At 41.0% G+C, this 22,558-nt stretch overlaps 1 protein-coding gene across 1 annotated transcript in view; it reads right to left on the bottom strand.

Annotated features, from left to right (window-relative positions):
* Positions 1-9,001: 9,001 nt before the first annotated feature.
* Positions 9,002-22,558, bottom strand: part of chn1 (chimerin 1) — a 91,345-nt gene continuing 77,788 nt past the window's right edge. Inside the window, exons 7-13 of the mRNA XM_060930036.1 lie at positions 18,703-18,780; positions 16,961-17,045; positions 13,053-13,226; positions 12,513-12,590; positions 11,521-11,658; positions 10,472-10,577; positions 9,002-10,357 (exon numbers count right to left, since the gene is read on the bottom strand). Of these exons, the coding sequence (XP_060786019.1) occupies positions 10,186-10,357; positions 10,472-10,577; positions 11,521-11,658; positions 12,513-12,590; positions 13,053-13,226; positions 16,961-17,045; positions 18,703-18,780 (831 nt within the window). The 3' untranslated portion in view covers positions 9,002-10,185. The remainder of the gene's footprint in view (positions 10,358-10,471; positions 10,578-11,520; positions 11,659-12,512; positions 12,591-13,052; positions 13,227-16,960; positions 17,046-18,702; positions 18,781-22,558) is intronic.

Genomic DNA, 22,558 nt, shown 5'->3' on the forward strand with positions numbered 1-22,558 from the left:
CTACTGCAGGGTCAAACTAATCCGCCATGTAACACATGAAACCAGAGACAAATACCTCTAATCCGTCTCTTATGTGTAACACACGTATGCATATGTATGTAAACTGAATGCAATAATAAAGTGACATGTAAACACAGAAAAAAAACCTTATTTACTCTTAAGTACACATGGTTATTTGAACTTTTTACAACCCCAACTCCAAAAAAGTTGGGACACTATGTAAAACATAAATAAAAACAGAATGTGAAGATTTCAAAATCATGGAAATCCTACGTTTCATTGAAAATAGTACAAAAACAACATTTCAGATGTTGAAACTGAGGAATTTTATTTATTTTTTTACAACCCCGATTCCAAAAAAGTTGGGACAAAGTACAAATTGTAAATAAAAACGGAATGCAATGATGTGGAAGTTTCAAAATTCCATATTTTATTCAGAATAGAACATAGATGACATATCAAATGTTTAAACTGAGAAAATGTATCATTTAAAGAGAAAAATTAGGTGATTTTAAATTTCATGACAACAACACATCTCAAAAAAGTTGGGACAAGGCCATGTTTCCCACAGTGAGACATCCCCTTTTCTCTTTACAACAGTCTGTAAACGTCTGGGGACTGAGGAGACAAGTTGCTCAAGTTTAGGGAGAGGAATGTTAACCCATTCTTGTCTAATGTAGGATTCTAGTTGCTCAACTGTCTTAGGTCTTTTTTGTCGTATCTTCCGTTTTATGATGCGCCAAATGTTTTCTATGGGTGAAAGATCTGGACTGCAGGCTGGCCAGTTCAGTACCCGGACCCTTCTTCTACACAGCCATGATGCTGTAATTGATGCAGTATGTGGTTTGGCATTGTCATGTTGGAAAATGCAAGGTCTTCCCTGAAAGAGACGTTGTCTGGATGGGAGCATATGTTGCTCTAGAACCTGGATATACCTTTCAGCATCGATGGTGTCTTTCCAGATGTGTAAGCTGCCCATGCCACACGCACTAATGCAACCCCATACCATCAGAGATGCAGGCTTCTGAACTGAGCGCTGATAACAACTTGGGTTGTGATTCTCCTCTTTAGTCCGAATGACACGGCGTCCCTGATTTCCATAAAGAACTTCAAATTTTGATTCGTCTGACCACAGAACAGTTTTCCACTTTGCCACAGTCCATTTTAAATGAGCCTTGGCCCAGAGAAGACGTCTGCGCTTCTGGATCATGTTTAGATACGGCTTCTTCTTTGAACTATAGAGTTTTAGCTGGCAACGGTGGATGGCACGGTGAATTGTGTTCACAGATAATGTTCTCTGGAAATATTCCTGAGCCCATTTTGTGATTTCCAATACAGAAGCATGCCTGTATGTGATGCAGTGCCGTCTAAGGGCCCGAAGATCACGGGCACCCAGTATGGTTTTCCGGCCTTGACCCTTACGCACAGAGATTCTTCCAGATTCTCTGAATCTTTTGATGATATTATGCACTGTAGATGATGATATGTTCAAACTCTTTGCAATTTTACACTGTCGAACTCCTTTCTGATATTGCTCCACTATTTGTCGGCGCAGAATTAGGGGGATTGGTGATCCTCTTCCCATCTTTACTTCTGAGAGCCGCTGCCACTCCAAGATGCTCTTTTTATACCCAGTCATGTTAATGACCTATTGCCAGTTGACCTAATGAGTTGCAATTTGGTCCTCCAGCTGTTCCTTTTTTGTACCTTTAACTTTTCCAGCCTCTTATTGACCCTGTCCCAACTTTTTTGAGATGTGTTGCTGTCATGAAATTTCAAATGAGCCAATATTTGGCATGAAATTTCAAGATGTCTCACTTTTGACATTTGATATGTTGTCTATGTTCTATTGTGAATACAATATCAGTTTTTGAGATTTGTAAATTATTGCAGTCCGTTTTTTATTTACAATTTGTACTTTGTCCCAACTTTTTTGGAATCGGGGTTGTAAAACATATGCTCATTTTCGGGGTGGCACGGTGGTGTAGTGGTTAGCGCTGTCGCGTCACAGCAAGAAGGTCTGGGTTCAAGCCCCGTGGCCAGCGAGGGCCTTTCTGTGCGGAGTTTGCATGTTCTCCCCGTGTCCGCGTGGGTTTCCTCCGGGTGTTCCAGTTTCCCCCACAGTCCAAAGACATGCAGGTTAGGTTAACTGGTGACTCTAAATTGACCGTAGGTGTGAATGGTTGTCTGTGTCTATGTGTCAGCCCTGTGATGACCTGGCAACTTGTCCAGGGTGTACCCTGCCTTTCGCCCGTAGTCAGCTGGGATAGGCTCCAGCTTGCCTGCGACCCTGTAGAACAGGATAAAGCGGCTAGAGATAATGAGATGAGATGAGATGCTCATTTTCAATTTGATGTCAGCAACATGTTTCAAAAAAGTTGAGATGGGGCAACAAAAGACTGAAAAACTTGTGTAATGCTAAAAAAAAATAATAATAATTTGGTTAATTGGCAACAGGTCAGTAGCATGATTGGGTATAAAAAGAGCATCCCAGAGAGGTGGAGTCTCTCAGAAGTAAAGATGGAGAGGGGTTCACTGCTCTGTGAAAGACTGCATGGGCAAACAGTGCAACAATTTCAGATTAACGTTCCTCAGTGTAAAACTGCAAAGAATGTGGGGATCACATCATCTATGGTACATAATATCATTAAAAGATTCAGAGAATCTGGAGAAATCTCTGTATGCAAGAGACAAGGCTGAAAACTGACATTAGATGCCTGTGATCTTCAGGCCCTCAGGAGACACTGCATTAAAAGCAGACACGTGTCTAGAGTGGAAATCACTGTATGGGTTCAGGAACACTTCAGAAAACCATCGTCTGTGAAAACAGTTCATTACTGCATCCACAAATGCGAGTTAAACCAGATATAAACAACATTCAGAAACAACGCCATCTTCTCTGGGTCCGAGATCTTTTACGATGGACTGAGGTGAAGTGGAAAATTGTCCCAAAGTCTGACGAATCAAAAACAGAAATTCTTTTTAGAACTCATGGACACCACGTCTTCCAGGCTAAAGAGGAGAGGGACCATCCGGCTTGTTATTAGTGCATACTTCAAAAGCCAGTGCATTAGTGCACATGACATGGGTAGCTTGTACATCTGGGAAGGCATCATTAATGCTGAATGATATATACATGTTTCAGAGCAATATGCTGCCGTCCAGACAAATTCTTTTTCAGGGAAGGCCTTCCTTCTTTCAGCAAGACAATGCCAACACTGCAAAAAATAAAAATCTTTGGAAGTTTATTTGTCTATTTTCAAGTCAAAACATCTAGCCACCCTTATTATAAGACATAATTGCCCAACAAGCAAAACCTCATTTAGCTAGAAAGGCTAGTTTTTAGACAGTCCATCTTGAAAATCTTGTATAGACAAAATGTCTTGAAAAAGTCTTATTTGGAGCACCTTTGAAAATAAAACAAGTTTTTTTCAAAACAAGTAAGTACATTTTGGACATTTGTCAAATGCGGTTCATCTTGTTTCAAGAAAAAAAACCCACAAAGTATGCTTGTTTTGAGAATAAATGAACTTTACTGAAATCTTTGAATCTTTCATTACAATTCAACTCCACCTTACATATCCTAAGTTTACTGCGACTGTTTTCTCAGTCATTCAGAGTGAGGTCCTTCTAGATGCTGTACATACTCTAGACCAGACAAGTGCCTTCAAAAAGGCTATGAGTGAGTGGAGGGCGTTTTAGTGAGGTCTTTTTGGAATGTTGTGAGTTAAGTTCAGTGGGGTTTTTTTTGTTTGTTTGGTTGGTTTTTTTTGTGCCTGATCTTGTAAACCCCTCGTACACATGAATAGTCAGTGCCCCCAAAATGCACTGTCGCTTTGGCGTTGTGTAAGCACTGTAAGTAAAAATGCGTAGACTTTTTTTTTTTTGTGCCTGATCTTGTAAACCCCTCATACACTGCACTGTTGCTTTGGCGTTGTGTAAGCACTGTAAGTCAAAACGCGTAGACTTTATTATTATTATTATTATTATTATTATTATTTTTTTTTTTTTTTTTTTTTTGGTGCCTGAGGTCCTGGGGAAGTGGAATCTTAAGAGATGTTTTAATGTTTGAATGTTGAAATGGGAAAAAAATAAACTTGTTGCAATGCTACACGTGTCGTCAACTTGATTCAAGATAGCCTCTGGTCTCATATCTAGAGTATTTTACGAATTACAGGTCACAAAAGGAGAATCTTTTAAGCTAGCAATGCTTAGTTGTAGAATTTAACAATCCTAATATTAGTATATTTACCTTAAATTCAGTTTTTACTGCTAAGACTTTGTCATGAATTTAAGTGAAATACCCTTAAAATGAAATAAATAAAAATGACTTGAATGGCTAAATGTAAGAAGTACAATCTTGTTATAAGAACTATTTTGATTATTTTGAGTTAATCAGATCTCGCATAATAAGTTCCCCAATCTAATTTTGGAATTATTTCATGGAAAAACAGGTTAGATTTTTCATCTTACTTTAAGAAATCTTACCAAGTCAAATTTGACTAGTTCCATTGGCAGATTTTTTTCACCTGATTCAAGCAAATCTGCTTTGTTTTAATCTTTTATTTCTTATTTTTGAAAGGCCATTTTTTGCAGTGAAACTGCTTTCTGCATATATTAAAACTGTATGACTCTGTAATAAAAGAGTCTGGGTGCTAAACCGGCCTGCCCTGCAGTCCAGACCTGTCTCACGTTTAAAAAATTTGGGACATTATGAAGCGCAACATACGACAAAGGAGACCCCGAACTGTTGAGCAACTGAAATCGTATATCAGGCAAAAATGGGACAACATTTCTCTTTCAAAACTACAGCAATCGGTCTCCTCAGTTCCCAAACGTTTACAGAGTGTTGTTAAAAGTAGAGGTGATGCAACACAGTGGTGAACATGCCCCTGTCCCAACTTTTTTTGAAATGTGTTGCTGACATCAAATTCAAAACGAGTATGTTTTTCCAAAAAAAAAACCAACAATAAAATTTCTGAGTTTCAACAATTGATATGTTGTCTTTGTATTATTTTCAGTGAAATACAGGGTTTCCATGATTTGCAAATGATCGCATTCTGTTTTTATTTACAGTTTACACAGCATCCCAACTTTTTTGGAATTGGGGTTGTAAATAGAGAAGAAGAAAAAAACAGACTTAAAGCACTCAAGCTATGATTTAGGCTTCCTTTGGGAAAATAATTTGAAATAATTTAGATTTTTTTTAGCTTAAGTTTATGAAAAGATACAATGTTTAAAGTTGGGATAAGGGTAAGGCTCAGTGTTTGTACCATTTCTCACAACTTAATTCAGATTTTATCGAAAGTAATTCAACCACGGGCAGCACAGTGGTGTAGTGGTTAGCGCTGTCGCCTCACAGCAAGAAAGTCCGGGTTCAAGCCCTGTGGCCAGTGAGGGCCTTTCTGTGTGGAGTTTGCATGTTCTCCCCGTGTCCGCGTGGGTTTCCTCCGGGTGCTCCGGTTTCCCCCACAGTCCAAAGGCATGCAGGTTAGGTTAACTGGTGGCTCTAAATTGACCGTAGGTGTGAATGTGAATGGTTGTCTGTGTCTATGTGTCAGCCCTGTGATGACCTGGCGACTTGTCCAGGGTGTACCCCGCCTTTCGCCCGTAGTCAGCTGGGATAGGCTCCAGCTTGCCTGCGACCCTGTAGAACAGGATAAAGCGGCTAGAGATAATGAGATGAGAAGAAAAAAATTGATCAGGTGCGGTTGAAAATGTTATTTCTCTTCCAGGTCACGGTTTTGCATGACTGTATTAGCAGGATGCTTTGAGTTGTATGAATACAACTTAAAAGTGAGAATTTTGTAAATAACATTTTTAGATTCACACTAGAGCCAAAAGTCCTAGTCAGCATGAGGTTATTATATTAGATCATGACCTACTCCATCATTTTCACAAGCCGGTGCTGAGAGGCCACAGCTTTGGATTTGACTTTTCCAGATGGCTGAGCCTGACATCGCTGTGCCTTTTCTCGGTTTCACACCTGCCTCATCCACAAATTCAATGCCCATCCCTCCTAGCAGTTCTGATGTCTCCTGAAGGATCCAACACATTTTATTTATTCAGTTTGTAGACGATTTTCAAGCAGAGACACATTTTGTGTCTGGATGGAATTGCTAGCCTTTTCTGAATAGTCCCTGCCCTTGGTGATCCACAGCCTTCCCTGCTGATCCTGACACAACCTTCCATTCTACAGACAGGAATAATTTCCCCACACAGAGACCCCCTCCATGCTCCAGCAGACCCCATTTTCCCCTCCCTCCCTTCACTCCTTTACTCACAGCCCTGCATCATTCATCTTATTTAGAGACAGAATGGCAGATTTGGCAACTGCAGAATTAAGAGAGATCAGTATCCCACACACCCACTGCCCAAACCACACACACACACACACTGCCACCTGAATCTCAGTCCCACATGTGTCTCTCCTGGCAGGATTAAACCCGTTCGCCCTTGACAGAGAGAGCAGAGGTAAAGGAGAGCTCCATTCTGAAAGCCCAGCCATGCTGAGTGTGTGCAGCCGGCACAACTAAACACCCGTCCAGACACTCGGAGCCCATCCGGTGCTGCCCAAGTCTAAATCAGTTTATCAGCTTGATACAGGATAATCCCTGTAGAGCTCGGTCCAAACACTGACATTCTATCCTAATTTTTGCTCATGTCTCTGAACCTTTAACACACCCCATCCTGATGCTCTTTTCTTCCTCTCTGCTACGTAAAGCACCAGCATGGACTTCCTGCATCTCTCAGCCTATAGAAAACATCATTCACATATGGCAAAATTAATTATTACTCCCAAAAAAACCAGCAGTCATCTCAGAGATACAGAGACCAGTCACAGTGGGTCCAGGATACTGAAACCATATATTTTATTAAATTGCCTCAAATCCCTTATAGCTATGTAAAACCAATTATAGTTATATAGAATTACATCGTAGTGCTTCCAGTGCTGAGAAATGAAGGAAACCCCATTTCTTCAAAACTCAATTCCAAATGCTTTCATGGATTCTTCAGTCAAACGTTTTTGTTAATTTAGTGTTAAATCTGTATAATTTGGTCTTTCAGACTGGAATCCCATCCAGGGTGTATTCCTGCCTCTTGCCCAGTGTTTCCAGGATAGACTCTGGATCCACCATGACACCAAAGCACTTATTGATGATAATGACATTGGAAAGTTGGATACAACTACATAAGAACAGCTTCCGTAAGATTTTCTTTCATGTTTTACCCAAAATCTTTATTATTAATGTTTTATGTTCGTTTTAAAGTTGCATTTTAAAACATTTATCGACAGATTCCAACAAAGGTCCTTAGACATCGATTACAAGCGAGTTTTATAAAGTAAATAGGTTTTCGGTTCCTTTCTCAGGGCATTAAAAATATGAATGATTAAATGGGCAGAGATTAGGGAAAAAAAGGCCAGGCTATTCCATTAATAAATAATGGAAGAACGTGATGCATTTGAGGTCAAGAATGCATTATGCGAGGGTTTTTTAGCTCTTCAGCTCTTGAATCTTTCAGTCCTCATTAGTATGTCAGTGTCCTATAGGACAGCTCTCTGCACATAGATATTCCATATGTACTCGACGCAGAAAGGTCAGTTATATCAGCTGTCACACACAGCATTCCAATTTATTAGTGTGAAAAGGCACAGCAGACCTATAATTAATTTGGTATGTTATTAGGTGTGTGTGTGGATGAATGTTCAGTCACCGTGACATTAGCACAGCAGCAAGCTTCTTGAAATGGGCTTTTAGCTTTACCACCCTGTAGTATTAACACAGATGGATTACTGATGCACAATAACAATAAATCATTCTCTCAAAAATGAGACTGCTGTGACTTTTCCCCCATAAGCTTCAGCCTTCATTCAGGAGTCAATGGAGTGCAGCAGAAAGCTCCAGGGGGCATATTAACACAGAATGAGAAGGAAACTGGAAAATCAAAAATAATGTCAGTGGTTGTCAAGGTGCTGAGGATAGGGATTGTATTATGACTGATATTTAATTATTATCCTAACAATATTTGTCAAAAGCATCTTTTGAGTCCTTTCTATGGTGTTAATGAAGAAAATCTCAACTGATACACTTACCAAATCTGAATAACATCTGTATGAGGTCAGGTTTGGCGTTAGACAATCAATGAGTAAACCAGTTAATTCAGAAATGATCAGAAAGAAAATATATGTTCATATCGATCAGCCTCAGAGTGGCAGACAGAATAAATGGACATGAAGCCAGCAATAAGGGAACAGGTCAGAGCTCGTAACGCTTCATGGCTTTTAATAACCTAACCTAGATTGCTGCTTTTATTGGTAACTGGCAGAACAATATGGGGCAATTTAATGAGATTTTATAGAAAATTACCAGCTTCTAACATGGAAATGAATAAATGTTAGTCTTCTCCCTTAAACCAGAATCACAATCAGGTCAGACAGTCTGGAACCACTGATAAGGAATTTTTTTGGGAATGTCCCAACTCAGCAAAATATGCATTATAATAGCAGAGAAGCAAGATGTTTGAAAATAGACTAACACTGACTGCGTATGAGAAGTCATGACAGTATTTTGGATGCTGCAGGCAGGGCATCCCTTCAGCAGTAATTAAAAATGAAACATGTGAATCCTTCCTCATGAGGTTTGCATACAGTATGTATCCAGCAACTGCACTGATTTGGGGGATGGATGCTGCCTGAGGTGTTGCTTCTATGTTAATCAGCGGGATTGACGGCTGGCCGCAGGGCTTACTGGTTCAAGGCACAAAGATCGTCAGATATTCACTGTAAACATGCAAACATTATACATACAGTATCTACAAGACCTTTCATCAAGGTCACTGCTTGCAAAGGCTAATTATGGCCTTGGCATCGATTAAAAAAAAAAAGTACCCCAATACAACATTACTCTGTTTTCTATAGAAAGCTTGTAGAATTTACGCAGCATATTACATGCAACAAAAAAAAAAATCCAAGCTCCATATTTCTAAAAGTGACATTTAATAAATTAATCCATGAGCAAAACAAATACAAAAACATTACAACCAAAAACACACGCCACTTCTGTTCAGAGTGCAAGAGATTTCTGTAAAGGCCAGACTACTATGATAGACACCGAGTAGTAAACAGATTGGAATGTCCTTCATCAGTAGAGCTGAAGAGCCTCTGGAGAGTCATCTGAAGAGGTACTGCAGGAAAAAGGCAGATTACAGGCAGAGACAAATGATTAAAAAAAAAAAAAAAAAAAAAAAAAAAGGTCAGGTTTTTTAAGGGGAAAAAAAAACCCCCAACCCAACAGTGACACTTTACTTGAAGAGCTATTTGTAACGGCTGGTAAAATGACATTCATGAAATATTCAGTACAAATTTAAAACTGGAAAAAATTGAGCTAATAGTAAAACACTGGGCATACAAAAATGACATAAGCAACTCAGCAAGTACAAAATCTAATCTGTCAAAGAAAAACCTAAAGACAGAGATAAGCAGGATTTCATCACATTAATACAGACTGTTACTGGTACTATATCTGTTAGCTATAAAGCCCACTAGGAGTTTATGGAAGTTTCTTGCTTAAACGTCTTCCGAAGCAGCTTTTACTTTGAGCTTTTCAGGTAAAGTGTCACTTTAAAAAACAAACAAACAAACAAACAAACAAACAAACAAACAAACAAACAAAACACTGGAATATCTCACATTTACAGTTTTCACAAAACACAAAACCCGTTTGGCAAATAGGAACTAGTGTACATACATGGGACAAATAAAAGTACAGTCACGACGCATCAGATTTCACGAGCTTTATCTCATGCTGCAGGAGGAGGCCGAGGCTAGCTTTTATTCCTCAGTAACCCCTACACTGCCACAAAATAAACACTACTGGCTCTGCAGAGTCCCACCGCTCAGTTACCGTAAGCCCCGACAAAAATGGGGAGGAAGACATGCAAATTTAAGGTACGTAATCCACGCCCATTAAACAAGAAAAACAAACAAAAAAATTAACCAATTAGAACTTGTCCACCAGGTGTGGGAAGAACGGACCATTATACAATGGTCCTTCATATCCAGTTTCAAGTCTTTGCACAAAAAGAAAAACACAGCATAAGCTGCAGTCCATGATTTAAAAACAAACAAACAAACAAACAAAAAAAAACTTGTTCCTTCATATTAGAGGTGGAATGATGGGCAGGTTAGAAGAGGATGTCTTCGTTCTTTATCAGAGACTCTACCACCTGCCTCTGGTAGCGGATGTCGTTCAGTGCTGTCATGGCGTCGAGGTCCGGTGCACGCATCAGAGTAGGCCCAAACACGATCCCCAAATTCTCTGCGTTCATCAGGTTATCCTTCTCATTCTGGGTCACCCTATAAACACACACACAAACATATGATGTGTCAGAATTACTGGCTGGCGCAATATGATTTCACAATGGGAAAGATGATGGCAGGAAAAGAAACGTAACGGATTTTGTTCCTCACCTTTTTAAGTGACCCATCAGATACCTCAGAGTTTCACAGTGAGCAGGAGGCAGTTGCTTCAGGGCTTCGTGAAGCGCCTCGAGACGCTCATCTGGGTCTGTCAGCTCTGAGACCACAAACAAACACAGGCTCTATTACACATTTATATTATAAACAAGGAAATAAGTAAATTGATGCAGACAGACAGAAACAAAACCGAACAAGCTTTCCATGACACTGATGGTTATTAATGAACGTCTTGATTCAGAGGCTGACGGAGACGTGCTGCCTCTTTATACTACACTACCGTTCAAAAGTTTGGGGTCACTTTGAAATGTCCTTATTTTTGAAAGAAAAGCACTGTTCTTTTCAATGAAGATCACTTTAAACTAATCAGAAATCCACTCTATACATTGCTAATGTGGTAAATGACTATTCTAGCTGCAAATGTCTGGTTTTTGGTGCAATATCTCCATAGGTGTATAGAGGCCCATTTCCAGCAACTCTCACTCCAGTGTTCTAATGGTACAGTGTGTTTGCTCATTGCCTCAGAAGGCTAATGGATGATTAGAAAACCCTTGTACAATCATGTTAGCACAGCTGAAAACAGTTGAGCTCTTTAGAGAAGCTATAAAACTGACCTTCCTTTGAGCAGATTGAGTTTCTGGAGCATCACATTTGTGGGGTCGATTAAATGCTCAAAACGGCCAGAAAAATGTCTTGACTATATTTTCTATTCATTTTACAACTTATGGTGGTAAATAGAAGTGTGACTTTTCATGGAAAACACAAAATTGTCTGGGTGACCCCAAACTTTTGAACGGTAGTGTACATATAATGTTTTCAAGACTCCATTTTTCTGTATTCTGTCCAATAGATAAGATACAATCAAATATGAATTGCCAGCTGAATATAAAGTGCTGAGAAAATCGTGGCGATGCTCATTCAGTTATACAGAATTGCAACTCAGCATATCTGCTTTCATCCACAGCACACAAACACATCAATGAGCAAACACTGAGTTATCACTGCTATCTGTAAATGTGTATGTGTGTCTGAGAAAGACTTACTGGCAGCCTCGATGAAGCGTGGATATGCGTCGTAAGTGATAACAGGAATGGGCAATTCCCTGAAGTAGAGCTTAAGAGCACCCGTGATGATGTTAATATCTTCATACGTATTCACTGAGATGTCTGCCTTCTCCCCATCTACACACAAAACAGGAAAGAGACTGACTGGTGACGCATGCTTCATCAAGGGTTCACTGTAGAAAAAAAAAAAAGTGCTTTTCCACAAATATGGCTGGGGAGATAAGAGGATGCCAAACACCATGGAGGATGGAGGGATATTTGTCATGCATAGCTTTGTGTGAAGTCACATGACCCTGGCAGCGACTAGACAGCACTAGTGTGGGGTAGCTGGAATTCAAGGCTTTCTGTCCCTCTCATCACGATGTTAGAAGCCAAGCCGACACTGCTATGCGTTAGAACCTGCTTGCTTTCACATCTCACTAACCCAATTCTCTCTCTTACTGGTCTTCTTTTGTCTGTATCTCGGTCCATCCTTTCTCACTGCTTCTTCTTCTACCTCTGACAGTTAGATCACAACCCTACGCTCTTCCTCACTTGGAGATGATCATAAAAGCTGTATTTTTCTCCCTCTCATTCAAATCTCACCTCTCAGCTAAACATTCTCTGACATTGTCCGTTTGTCCTGGGTGTACTGGAGGTATCTATTGCCAGAACTGAGGCCTCCTGAGGACACGCCGCTTCTGTGCAGATGGAGCATAATCCTCACACAAATGTGCAGCTTTCACATTAAGGCAGCACCAAAACACACAGCATTCCCACTGTTAGACAAAGAGTGACCTAAAAAAGCTGCACTGGGAACACACGTGGGTGTTTAACACTTAGCAGGATTATTCACGGGGGGGCTGTGTACAGGCATGCCGCAGATTTCATATGTAATTACTGCATTTCACCAGAAGTAAGTGCAGCGAACTGAGGACACAAGAAAGAGACGTCGTTTCGAACATGTTCCATGTGCACAAAGGGAAGCATACCTCTGTCGAAGGACAACTTGACATCTTCAATTAAATCACTGAAGCCAGACACTCTGTAGAGACCTTCTGACTTCAGACCTAAAACAGAGTTGAGTTTCAATGTCAAGTCTTTATTCAGAAATTCATTCGTGATCTCAAATCACATCAGACAAAATTGTACATTACTTAACATATGCTGTGTCTAATGGAGCAGTTGTTTTGAAGTGTAAACCAAAGCCATTCAAACAATTAACCATTTGGTTAATGACATTCATTAATACAGCATGCTGCTAAACTGCCACTGGCAAGGAATAAACGGCATTATTGAATCTTGAAAGCAATACAAAATGAGAAACGGCCACTTTATCACAATTACAGACACGCAGACAAATAAATAAATATTCTGTTACATGGACATAGATGTTCTGAGTAATATTAGTGTGTCATGATTCTGATATATGAATAAGAATTAAACGGTTTTATTTCGAACTCTAGAATGTATTGAGCACTGATCCACTGTTAATCCGAAGCGTGGCTGACTTTAAAAGGTGGAGCGCTCACCTCGTGATTCGATCTCCCGTATACACATATCCACCACCATGGGTCGTTTGGAATTATGGGCTTTTACCAGAGTGGTTAGATCACAGCTGTACACTTTCTTCACATGTTTCAGGTCTGGCTTACAGTCATTAGGAACCATCTTGGAACACTGCTTATGAACATTCAAGCCACAGTCTGCAACAAACATAAGAAAGAAAGTGTCCCTGTAGTCCATGGAAGAACCAAAATAAACATTACTTCACAATAGTCTGGAAAATGAACACAGGTCTCGATGCTCATCATTTTCAGGAAGCCTGCAAAAACATAAGTATGCCTAATATATGCAAATGAAAATTTCAGCACCGCATGCTGAGTGAAAAGAACTGCACTGCCTGTGGAACACAGCAATTTGAGACTAATACCTTTATTGATTGCCCATATCCTTTACCTAGAGCAGACGGAGTTAATTTTTCAACCATGTGTGCTGAGGTTTCATTCCCCTAAATCAATATCTGTCCAAACTGTCAATAAGCCCCAATCTCTGTCATCATTTTCCGATTGGTTCCAAGGCATGCTGCTGTTGTCACCTTGGATGAACCTGATAGGGTTACAAACAGCATCTCAATAAAGGGGGCGGGAAGAAACAAAAAAGAAAAAAAAAAAACAAACAAACCCACCCCACAAGCTACTTCACCCATTTATGGGCTTTAACCCCTTCACACATGTGTACAATTGTACACGAAGTTCCACAGCATTTTCCCTTGTGTCCGAAGAGGATAATACCAGAAAATATGATTATGGGTTGTGGATAAGTGTGCAATAGTCAACAGAGAAGCACACCTGGATTAAAGCTCATTAGTTTCAAAAGAACATAGTGAAATAAAAACAAAATCAAAATTTAAGACCTTACCAGGACATCTTAAATATCAAACAATTCATCAACTGGGTCATTTTAAACTCATTGTCCACATATCCTCTTAAATAAGTGTTAAAAAAGGTCAATGCTGCAGACAAGAAGCTTCCTTACACCCTAAAATGCAGACAGTACCAGGACTTATGCAAATATAGGTAAATGACTTCATTAATATATAATGCATGGCTCCCAAAACAGGCCAGCTGCTTTAGAGCAGGTACCATGTGGGCAGAAGAAGGGAGGAGAGAAAAAAAAAAAAAGATAAAAGAAGAGCTGAGTGAAGTGAAAGCCAGAACAGTGGCGTGTTTGGTGCTGGGGGCAGACACATAACCGCTGCTGCTTTGTGTGAGCAAAGCTCTCTGGGAGAATTTGGGAATTAGAGCTATGTTGAAAACAATGTAGCTTGAAGGATTGGGAGGGAGAGAGAGAGAGAGAGAGAGAGAGAGAGCACGCTGCATACACCAATCGCCTCCAACCCTGCGCGCGCACACAATAATCAAGCAGGCAGATACGCTGCAGGCTACACTAGACCTCATTTCCAGCTCAAAATGAGGCAGAATCTCAAAGCGCTCTTCTGCACTCCATCTGTCTGACTCGCATTTTAAGGGCCAGCTTTTAGGTTCGCGCACAAACCCCCGCACATTTTCTTTAATCAACATTATTTATATGATGATACTGGCATGATAAATAGCAGCCACCACATGTTCCTTTCATTCTGGACTGAACAACAGAAAAACTGAAAGCCACATTAGTGTGAGGCTTCTGAAAACCTGCTCGCTCTAGCCACAGCACATTCATCTACTAGACACCAATAACACGATTACTCCGACCACTTTCATTTACTGACTGAACGCAACAATCATTAAATTCAATCTCCTGCTGGATGCCGTCTTCTTAAACTGACTCAAAACAATTTCTCCCATTACCTCCTGTAATTACATTTAGCATTATGGTACACCTTTATTCAAAATAAAAGTACCGAATATGGCAATAGTGATACCAATTCAACACTCAACATTAAAGATTGAAAATGGCCCCATGAGCATTGCAGCCTTCATTTAAATTCACTGATGGAGAAATGTAATTACTGTATGAAAGAGAGTGAAGGATCTCTTAAGAGAGGGAGACAGGCACAGTAATAGAGGGCACTGGTTAATAGATTCACTTTATCCTCTAAGGTCTGCTGATCCCGTGTTCAGAATACTAGTGCTAGATGACCCCCAAGCCCTCAGGTGTGGGGGGGCAACGACACAGATAGGCTCTTAACCTGCACGCGTGCACATACTTAAAAACTGAATTCAAGCATGTGTGTTTATTTATCAGTGAATGAGACCTGAGCTCCAAGCTCTGGGACACTGTGCGCACACACAGATACTCTCTTAATACACCATGAGAATTTATTTATGAAGGCAATTCTTTGTCTGAAATATTAGCTTTATCACCTGTCTACTGGGCTCATGATGGCAGGTGTCCTCTGCTGGATCAGTAATATCTGGCAAAATCCCTGCTCTACTTATTACTCGCACACAGTCAATACACTTGGAATTTCCCTTCTCGCAAAGAAGACTGGGAGCATATCACAGAGTTCCCCATATCGGGTTATGGGGAATGAATTTCAATGTGTGTCCCCGGACTCTCAGCCCCACGCTTCGTTATGAAGACATGCCAGCTTTGTTTTGAGCTCTGCCATGATGAAGTGGGTTTCAGAAGGAGGGAGGCTATACCCTGATGAAGCAATGTGGCACAACATGCACAGACACAGGGGTTGGCATACTGGCACCTGACCAAACACACACACGAGGCATTGGGGAATGCAAATTTCCACATCAAATGCGATTTTGCTGTCCTAGTTCTTAGTAGCATCACTTATAAAAAGAGAACAGGAATGATGTGTGTGTGTGTGGGGGGGGTTATACACACACACACACACACACACACACACACACACACACAGAGAGAGAGAGAGAGAGAGAGAGAGAGAGAGAGAGAGAGAGAGAGAAATCAAGAATGGGATCTCAAAATAATGGCTTTGAACTCGAGCTGCTTTCAAAACTGATTCATGTATTATTCATAACACCAGTCCCTGAAAACATGTATGTAGCTCACTTTGTTCTATAAATAAAACACACACCAGCCTATTTCCACTAACTGACAGACACCTGAAACACAGAAATCACTGTTTTAATCAGGAAAATGGAAAGCGACTATCTATACTGATTATACGTAGATTTATTATTTTTTTTAATTAAAAAAAAAAAAATTCATTGCAGCTTCATGAAGCAAATAAATGTGTAGCATGTTCCACATTAATATTTGGATAATTAAGTCAAAAGAGCTACTTTATTTGTTTAAATAACAGACAAATCTATAACATCAACTACTCCATATGAAAAGGAAAGAAAACCCACTCACTACAATTCATACACACACTCATCCCTGACACACAGGTCTACACACTGTGACCTACGAGTATGAATTACAACTACATCTACTGGTGAATGCACACTACATCCATGAAGTGAGAGGGAAATCTTCAATTACGTATTCTACATTAAAGCATTCATTAATATCACACATCAGCTGTGATGTACAGGTATATACAAATCCTAACTCACTGGCTAATTGCATTACATACTATTAAACTGCCATATTGGGCATAAAATTAGATTAATCTACAATAAAATACATCTTTAATGAAACTCAAATGATGATAAACACAGCGAGTATAGTGCTTTTAAGTGTGATTTCTGCATAATACAATATTTCTGAGATTCAGTGCAATTAGTACGAGTTTTAGTACCAATATTAACACAAAAGAAGTGTTGTAATGGCGCTGTTTAATCACATAACTGTTTAAAATTATGATTAAAAGACCAAATCATGTACCTGCAGTTGAAAATGCATAACATGAAAATGTCAATATAAATATGAAAACCAGATTAAACTTGTTTTTAAATGGCTTTAGAACTGGACTGTGTGTGCGCGCACGTGTGTGTGTGTGTGTGTGTGTGTTCACCTGCGCATTTGACCCCCTGAGCAATGAGCCCCCACATAAAGTTGGCACAGTATTCGCACCAGTGCGGCCCTCTGAATGTGTGTACCTACAGGATAGAGAGAGACAAAGCAGGGATGTTAACACACCATAAACAGTGCACACACCACACATGCACACAGCTCCCTTGCTCTTTCAGATGGCACACTCATCTACAACAGCAGAATTATCTGTGATCTGGATACGAGGGCTGCTACAGCCATGTCAAATCCGATGGCCTTTCCAATCCCCTCGGACAGTTAATCAGCAGATCAGAACACAGAGGGACAGAGGATGTGTACACGAGAAAGAGGAAAGAACAAAAGGGAAGCAGGCAGAATAAGAGAAAAAGGGGCCGTGAGCGAGAGTGTCATTGGACCATGGAGGAACGGCTCTCTGAGGCAGAAAGCAGAGCCATCACAGCTCTCGTCCCCCTCTGCACCAGGTAACAGCTCATCCAATCAGGAGGCCTCATGCTCGCTCTCTAGGGAGCATGAGTGGGGGACTGGCCGCTGGAAATGAAGCCTGGCCTCGATCAATGCTGAGCAGGGTCCTACAACCGAACTGCTTCTTTCATACACACACCAGCGGAGGTGAAGTGATTGATTAATAAAAAAAAAAAAAAGTTCAAGTGCGAACAGTGAAGTAAATATTTTATGTAGCTCCTGAACATATTTGACAAACACTCTTCATTACTAACAATTTGTTTCATTCATTTAACAATGACATGTTGGTCTGTATAATTTCAACCTAATGTGTTTGGCAAGCTTTTGCTGTTCTAGGACCAGTAGTGCAGCAGGAGTGTATGAATGATGTTCCGAGACTAAGGAGATAAGGACCAGACACACAGAGGGGAAAAAAAGAAAAAAAAAATCAGCAGTTTCACAGCCTGTGAGATATCACAGCCTCTAGAGTCACATTACACACACACTGGGAAAAAATAAAGAGGAATAAACAAGAGACAGAGAGGGGAAAGGAAGCACGAGCAATGGAAAGTGGGAGGGGGGGGAGGGAGAGATGGCGAAAGGGATGGAGAGAGAGAGAGAGAGAGAGAGAGAGAGAGAAAGGTAAAGGAGAGAATGCGAGAGATGGAGAGTGAGAAAGAGGGATAGTGGGAGAGAACTAGAGAAAGAGGGAAACAGGGACAGATAAAGAAAGAGAGACACTACAGACAAAGTACACACAAAGAGAGAAAGTAAGAAAGGACAGGAACTGGAAGAAAAGAAAGAAAATAAATAGAATCTATAGAAAATAGGAAATAAACAAGGTGGACGGGGAGGGAGGCCACTTGTGCTGACAGAAGCCAAATGGGAAAACACCGCTTTGCTCATGATGTCTATCAATCCTTAATCTTTCCATCTGTCACCCTGAAGCAATGGAGTCTCTCTCTCTCTCTCTCTCTCCCCCTCACACACACAAAAACATTTCAAACTGAAAAGCACTCAGTGAACATCTTAAACTGTCCTGCTCTTCTTTATTCCCTTTCTGTTCTACTGCATAAAACTGAACATCAGACCAAAACGCAAAATCACAAAAACGCACATCTTTCAGAAACCTTTGCACAACTGGTTCATGCTTTCTATACATTACAATACTAGTATCATTATTCGTATTACATTACTAGTCATGTTCTGGACCAAAACAAAAAATAACAATAAAGGAACGAACATCTTCAGCACATGCACTAGCAGTAGGTTAATATAGCAGAGAAACCAGAAGGGTCTTACCTTAAAGTTGTGGACTTTCTCATACTTGGGGACGCGGTCGTTGTCCTTCAGTGTGGCCCGGCGCACCAGCGAGCTGAGCTGTGAATAGGCAAACAGTTTGAGAGGCTGCCAGAGGGTAGCTGGAGGCTTCTGAGGACGCATCCTCATGGCCAGTGCTGCTGCGAGCAGTTCCTGCTCCTTCCCTTCCTGCTTGCTCTTATGCACTAGGGACTTCTCAGCCTTACTGAGAGTGTAGGACTCCCGAGATGGCATATTCGCACAAGCGCGCGCGGTAAACAGTTTTATACAGCGAGAATGACTGCCTCTCTAACACAGAGATATAAAAATAAAGCCCCTGACAAACTCAGAGGTTTCTAGCTACGCTGAGAAAGTCCTGCATTGCTGTACTGAGAGTTCTGAGAGCCGAACGTAAACAAAACAAGCCACTTCCCTAAGAGCTCAACTCCAATGGGGGGAAAGTGTTCTTAAAACAAGAGTATCAAGTCGTGAACAGGGGGAATGGAACAGACAGTGTGATGGTGTGTGTTTGTAGCCCTTCTGTCTGTCTGAGCATCTATATGCAGATGAGATGAGTGGTTGAGTTAATCCTCTCTTCTCTGCGAGCAGTAGATATCCTCTCTGGAACACTGCCTCAGAGAGAGGAGGTGGGAGTGGAGGAGAGAAGTGGGGGAGGGATTCAGCGACAGTGGCACTGATTACACAGCTCAAATCCACCAATCAGTGTCGAGCAGGCCAGGGTTTTATCATCGTGATCACTCTGCTCCCTCCCGCTTGCCCGTTCACCGGAGCTGTGCGTAAGCGAGTGTGTGGGAGGAGAGAGCAACAGTAGCAGGCACAGACGCGTGGAGGAAACGGAGAACAAGCGTGGGCCCGTAACGGCCTGTGAGTGAGTCATCCATCACCTCTGAGCTAAGCGTTAACACTTTGCTAATAGCAGCACATGGTCATTTCCAAACACATTAACAGTCAGTAAACCAATAGCTTATACACCAAAAAAAAAAAAAAAAAAAAACACCCCGAAGTGTCTCCCCCCCCAAAAAAAAGTAATACTTATGGCAAAGTTTATCAATCTAAAATGACAGCATTTTCAGCACATGATGCTGCGACAGCAGATCATCTTAAGCGAATCTTCTGAATCGAAACAGCCTGAAAAAAATCCTCACAGATCGTACAGAGATGCTCCAGTTTGATGTGCTTATTGCGGTGTAATTAAATCTGCTTCAACACAATGCAGCACCTGTCATACAGCTTCCTGGCTTCCAACACTAAACCCAATTAAAGGGTTCAGTTAATGAGAGGCGGCGCTCTGCTCTCCAACACAGACCATTCAGACGCTGCACAACAGACTCACTGCCAATGATGATTACTGTAAACTTGAGCCAAAAAAAAAATCCAATTTGAAAATCATTAATAAACTCCAAGTAATACATCGTTACATTAACTAACAGAACTAACTAAATAAATAAAATAAAAAGGATGTGTATCAAGCCACATTAAAAAAAAAAAAAAAACAACTACATTTTGATCTGAAAACTGGTTAAATTATTGTGTGTACAAAGATCTTCAGCTTGTGATGCACCATCATATTCATCCATTTAGTGCTCCAAAGATCCCCATCTGTCTCTGAATTTAAACCTAAAGTGGAAGGGTGGTGGGTTATTTTCCCCCTCTCAAATAAACCCTACCACTATGCCCCCAGGAACAGTGGAATATTCCCAGAGGTAGAAATGTCAGCTCTGTCAGCAAGATCTCTGGGTTCTGGCTCCAACAGTTCCTCAACCTCAGCTAAGTGGAAGTGGAAGGGTGGTACACTGGAAGTTTTTTTTTTTTATTTTTAAATCCATTATTTTTGTTGCCACCTGCCAATGATACTTTCCCAAACAAATTTATTTGGTTGCATTTCTCAAAACGTAAACAAACAAAGTAGCCTAATTTAAACCACCGTAACCCTGACCAGGCAGTTACTAAGAATGAATTAATACAGGTTATAAATGCACCGCAAGGATCATTACCTTGTCGTAGGTCGGGGAGCTCGCGTGTCTCAATAACCCTGAGAGCTATGCCAGTGGGAGACCCAAACCAGATTGGTCTAAGGATAGAGGCCAGACTAAAAATGATCCAAACCCAATGACCAGACTAAGGCTACATCCACACGACAACGGCAACGAGATGTTATTAAAAAAAATATCACGTCCACATGGGCAACGGATCAGTAAAATATCAGGTACATATGGCAACGCGACGCTTGCTGAAAACGATGCAATACACATGCCACACCTCTAGGGGCGCTGTAAGACGGTCCCTTCGGAGACACCAGAACAATAGAAGTAAGGACGCATGCGCATAAACTATTATGCGCGAGACTTCATATTAGCCACAGTCAGAAAAATCTGTTCGTAAAATTACATTATAATGACCAAATACAATGAAAAGTATTTTTCCAGTCTCAGCTGTGAAAGGTAATCCCATGTGATCTCGTTTGGACGGCAAACCTGTTGGTACAGTTAAACGCAGCACATGAATGAGGCATCTTTATTCTCCGCTTTGACCTATCCAATATGGCGGCGAGGATGACGTATGATTCTACGTGGAAGGCGGCGTCTTTAATGATCCGGAATAAATTGAATGCTACATGTTGATGGATTAATTTGTTCTTCTACGCCCTTTTTGAGGAATGTATTGTAGGACTTAAACCAACATCTGAAGAGGTGAGATCGCTCCTTTTTTTCCCTATTTTTGCTGGCGGGATTGACTCTCTCTCTCCCTCACTTTGCACCATTACACAACAAATATTCACAGTGAAAATATTTTGTAAGCGCGTTTCATGAACCAAGTTATAGGATTTGTTGACAACTCGCATCGAGTTCGTTACACTTCTACCCAGCGTGAAGCACATGTGGTTGTGACGTCATCGTAAACAAATCCGTTCTACTCATCCAGATGACTTCGCAACTGCGCCATTGCCAGATCTTTCCACTCTGGAACCCGTTCTCGAAAGATCTCGTTTTGGGGCACCCAAAACGCCGGTGCCGTGTGGACGCCAGGCCGAAACGATAAACAATTTTATCGGATTCACCTGAATCCGTTGCCGTGTGGACAGGGCCTAAGACAACCATCCTACTCCTGGTCCCACACCCTCTGAGCATCAGGCTTAGAGATGCTCATCTGGAGGTGTGACACCATACGAAACTACTAATGCACCACTGCATGTTCGTGGCCTTTGTTTGTCCCACAAGCTTCATATATGACTGAAAGAAAATAAAAAAAAAACTTTCGTGAATTATGTGTTGTCATGCAGGACCCAATCCTCAAAACACACCTCTAGTACTGGCCTGTGAACTTTTCGCCAAGTGTTCAAACCATCTGAATTTTATTCAAGTTCTCTACATTTTAACCCAACTTTTGCTTGAAAGTTTGTGAACAAAAAGCACTGGCAATATCTTGAAATGGAGATCTCTTTATGAAGGCCTGGTTTCTTGCTGAGACTTTGAACACAGTGAGTGAAGATCAACACCTCACCTTGATTCTGGTGCACAAGCACAAGTTCCACCTTCTCTGTCATTTCCCATCTTTCTTTCATTGTCAAATTTTCTCTTATCCTTGTAGGATTATGGATTTTCTCCAACTTGACCTCCTCCTTGGTCTGAAGTTGAAGGCAGTGTGAGTTCTTGTGTGTTCTGCCTACACACACACACACACGTGCTCACACACTCCTCAGTGTGGTTCCCACTAATCAATACCAGAAGAGTTCACTAAAGCTAGCCTTTTCCAGTTCAGAGCCCAAATTGTGGCGGGGATAAGAGAGAACTTCCTGCCTGCTGCTTTCCAGATCAATGAGCCGAACACAGGCCGACTG

Source organism: Neoarius graeffei, chromosome 9 (genome assembly GCF_027579695.1).
Source record: "Neoarius graeffei isolate fNeoGra1 chromosome 9, fNeoGra1.pri, whole genome shotgun sequence".
Lineage (NCBI taxonomy): Eukaryota > Metazoa > Chordata > Actinopteri > Siluriformes > Ariidae > Neoarius > Neoarius graeffei.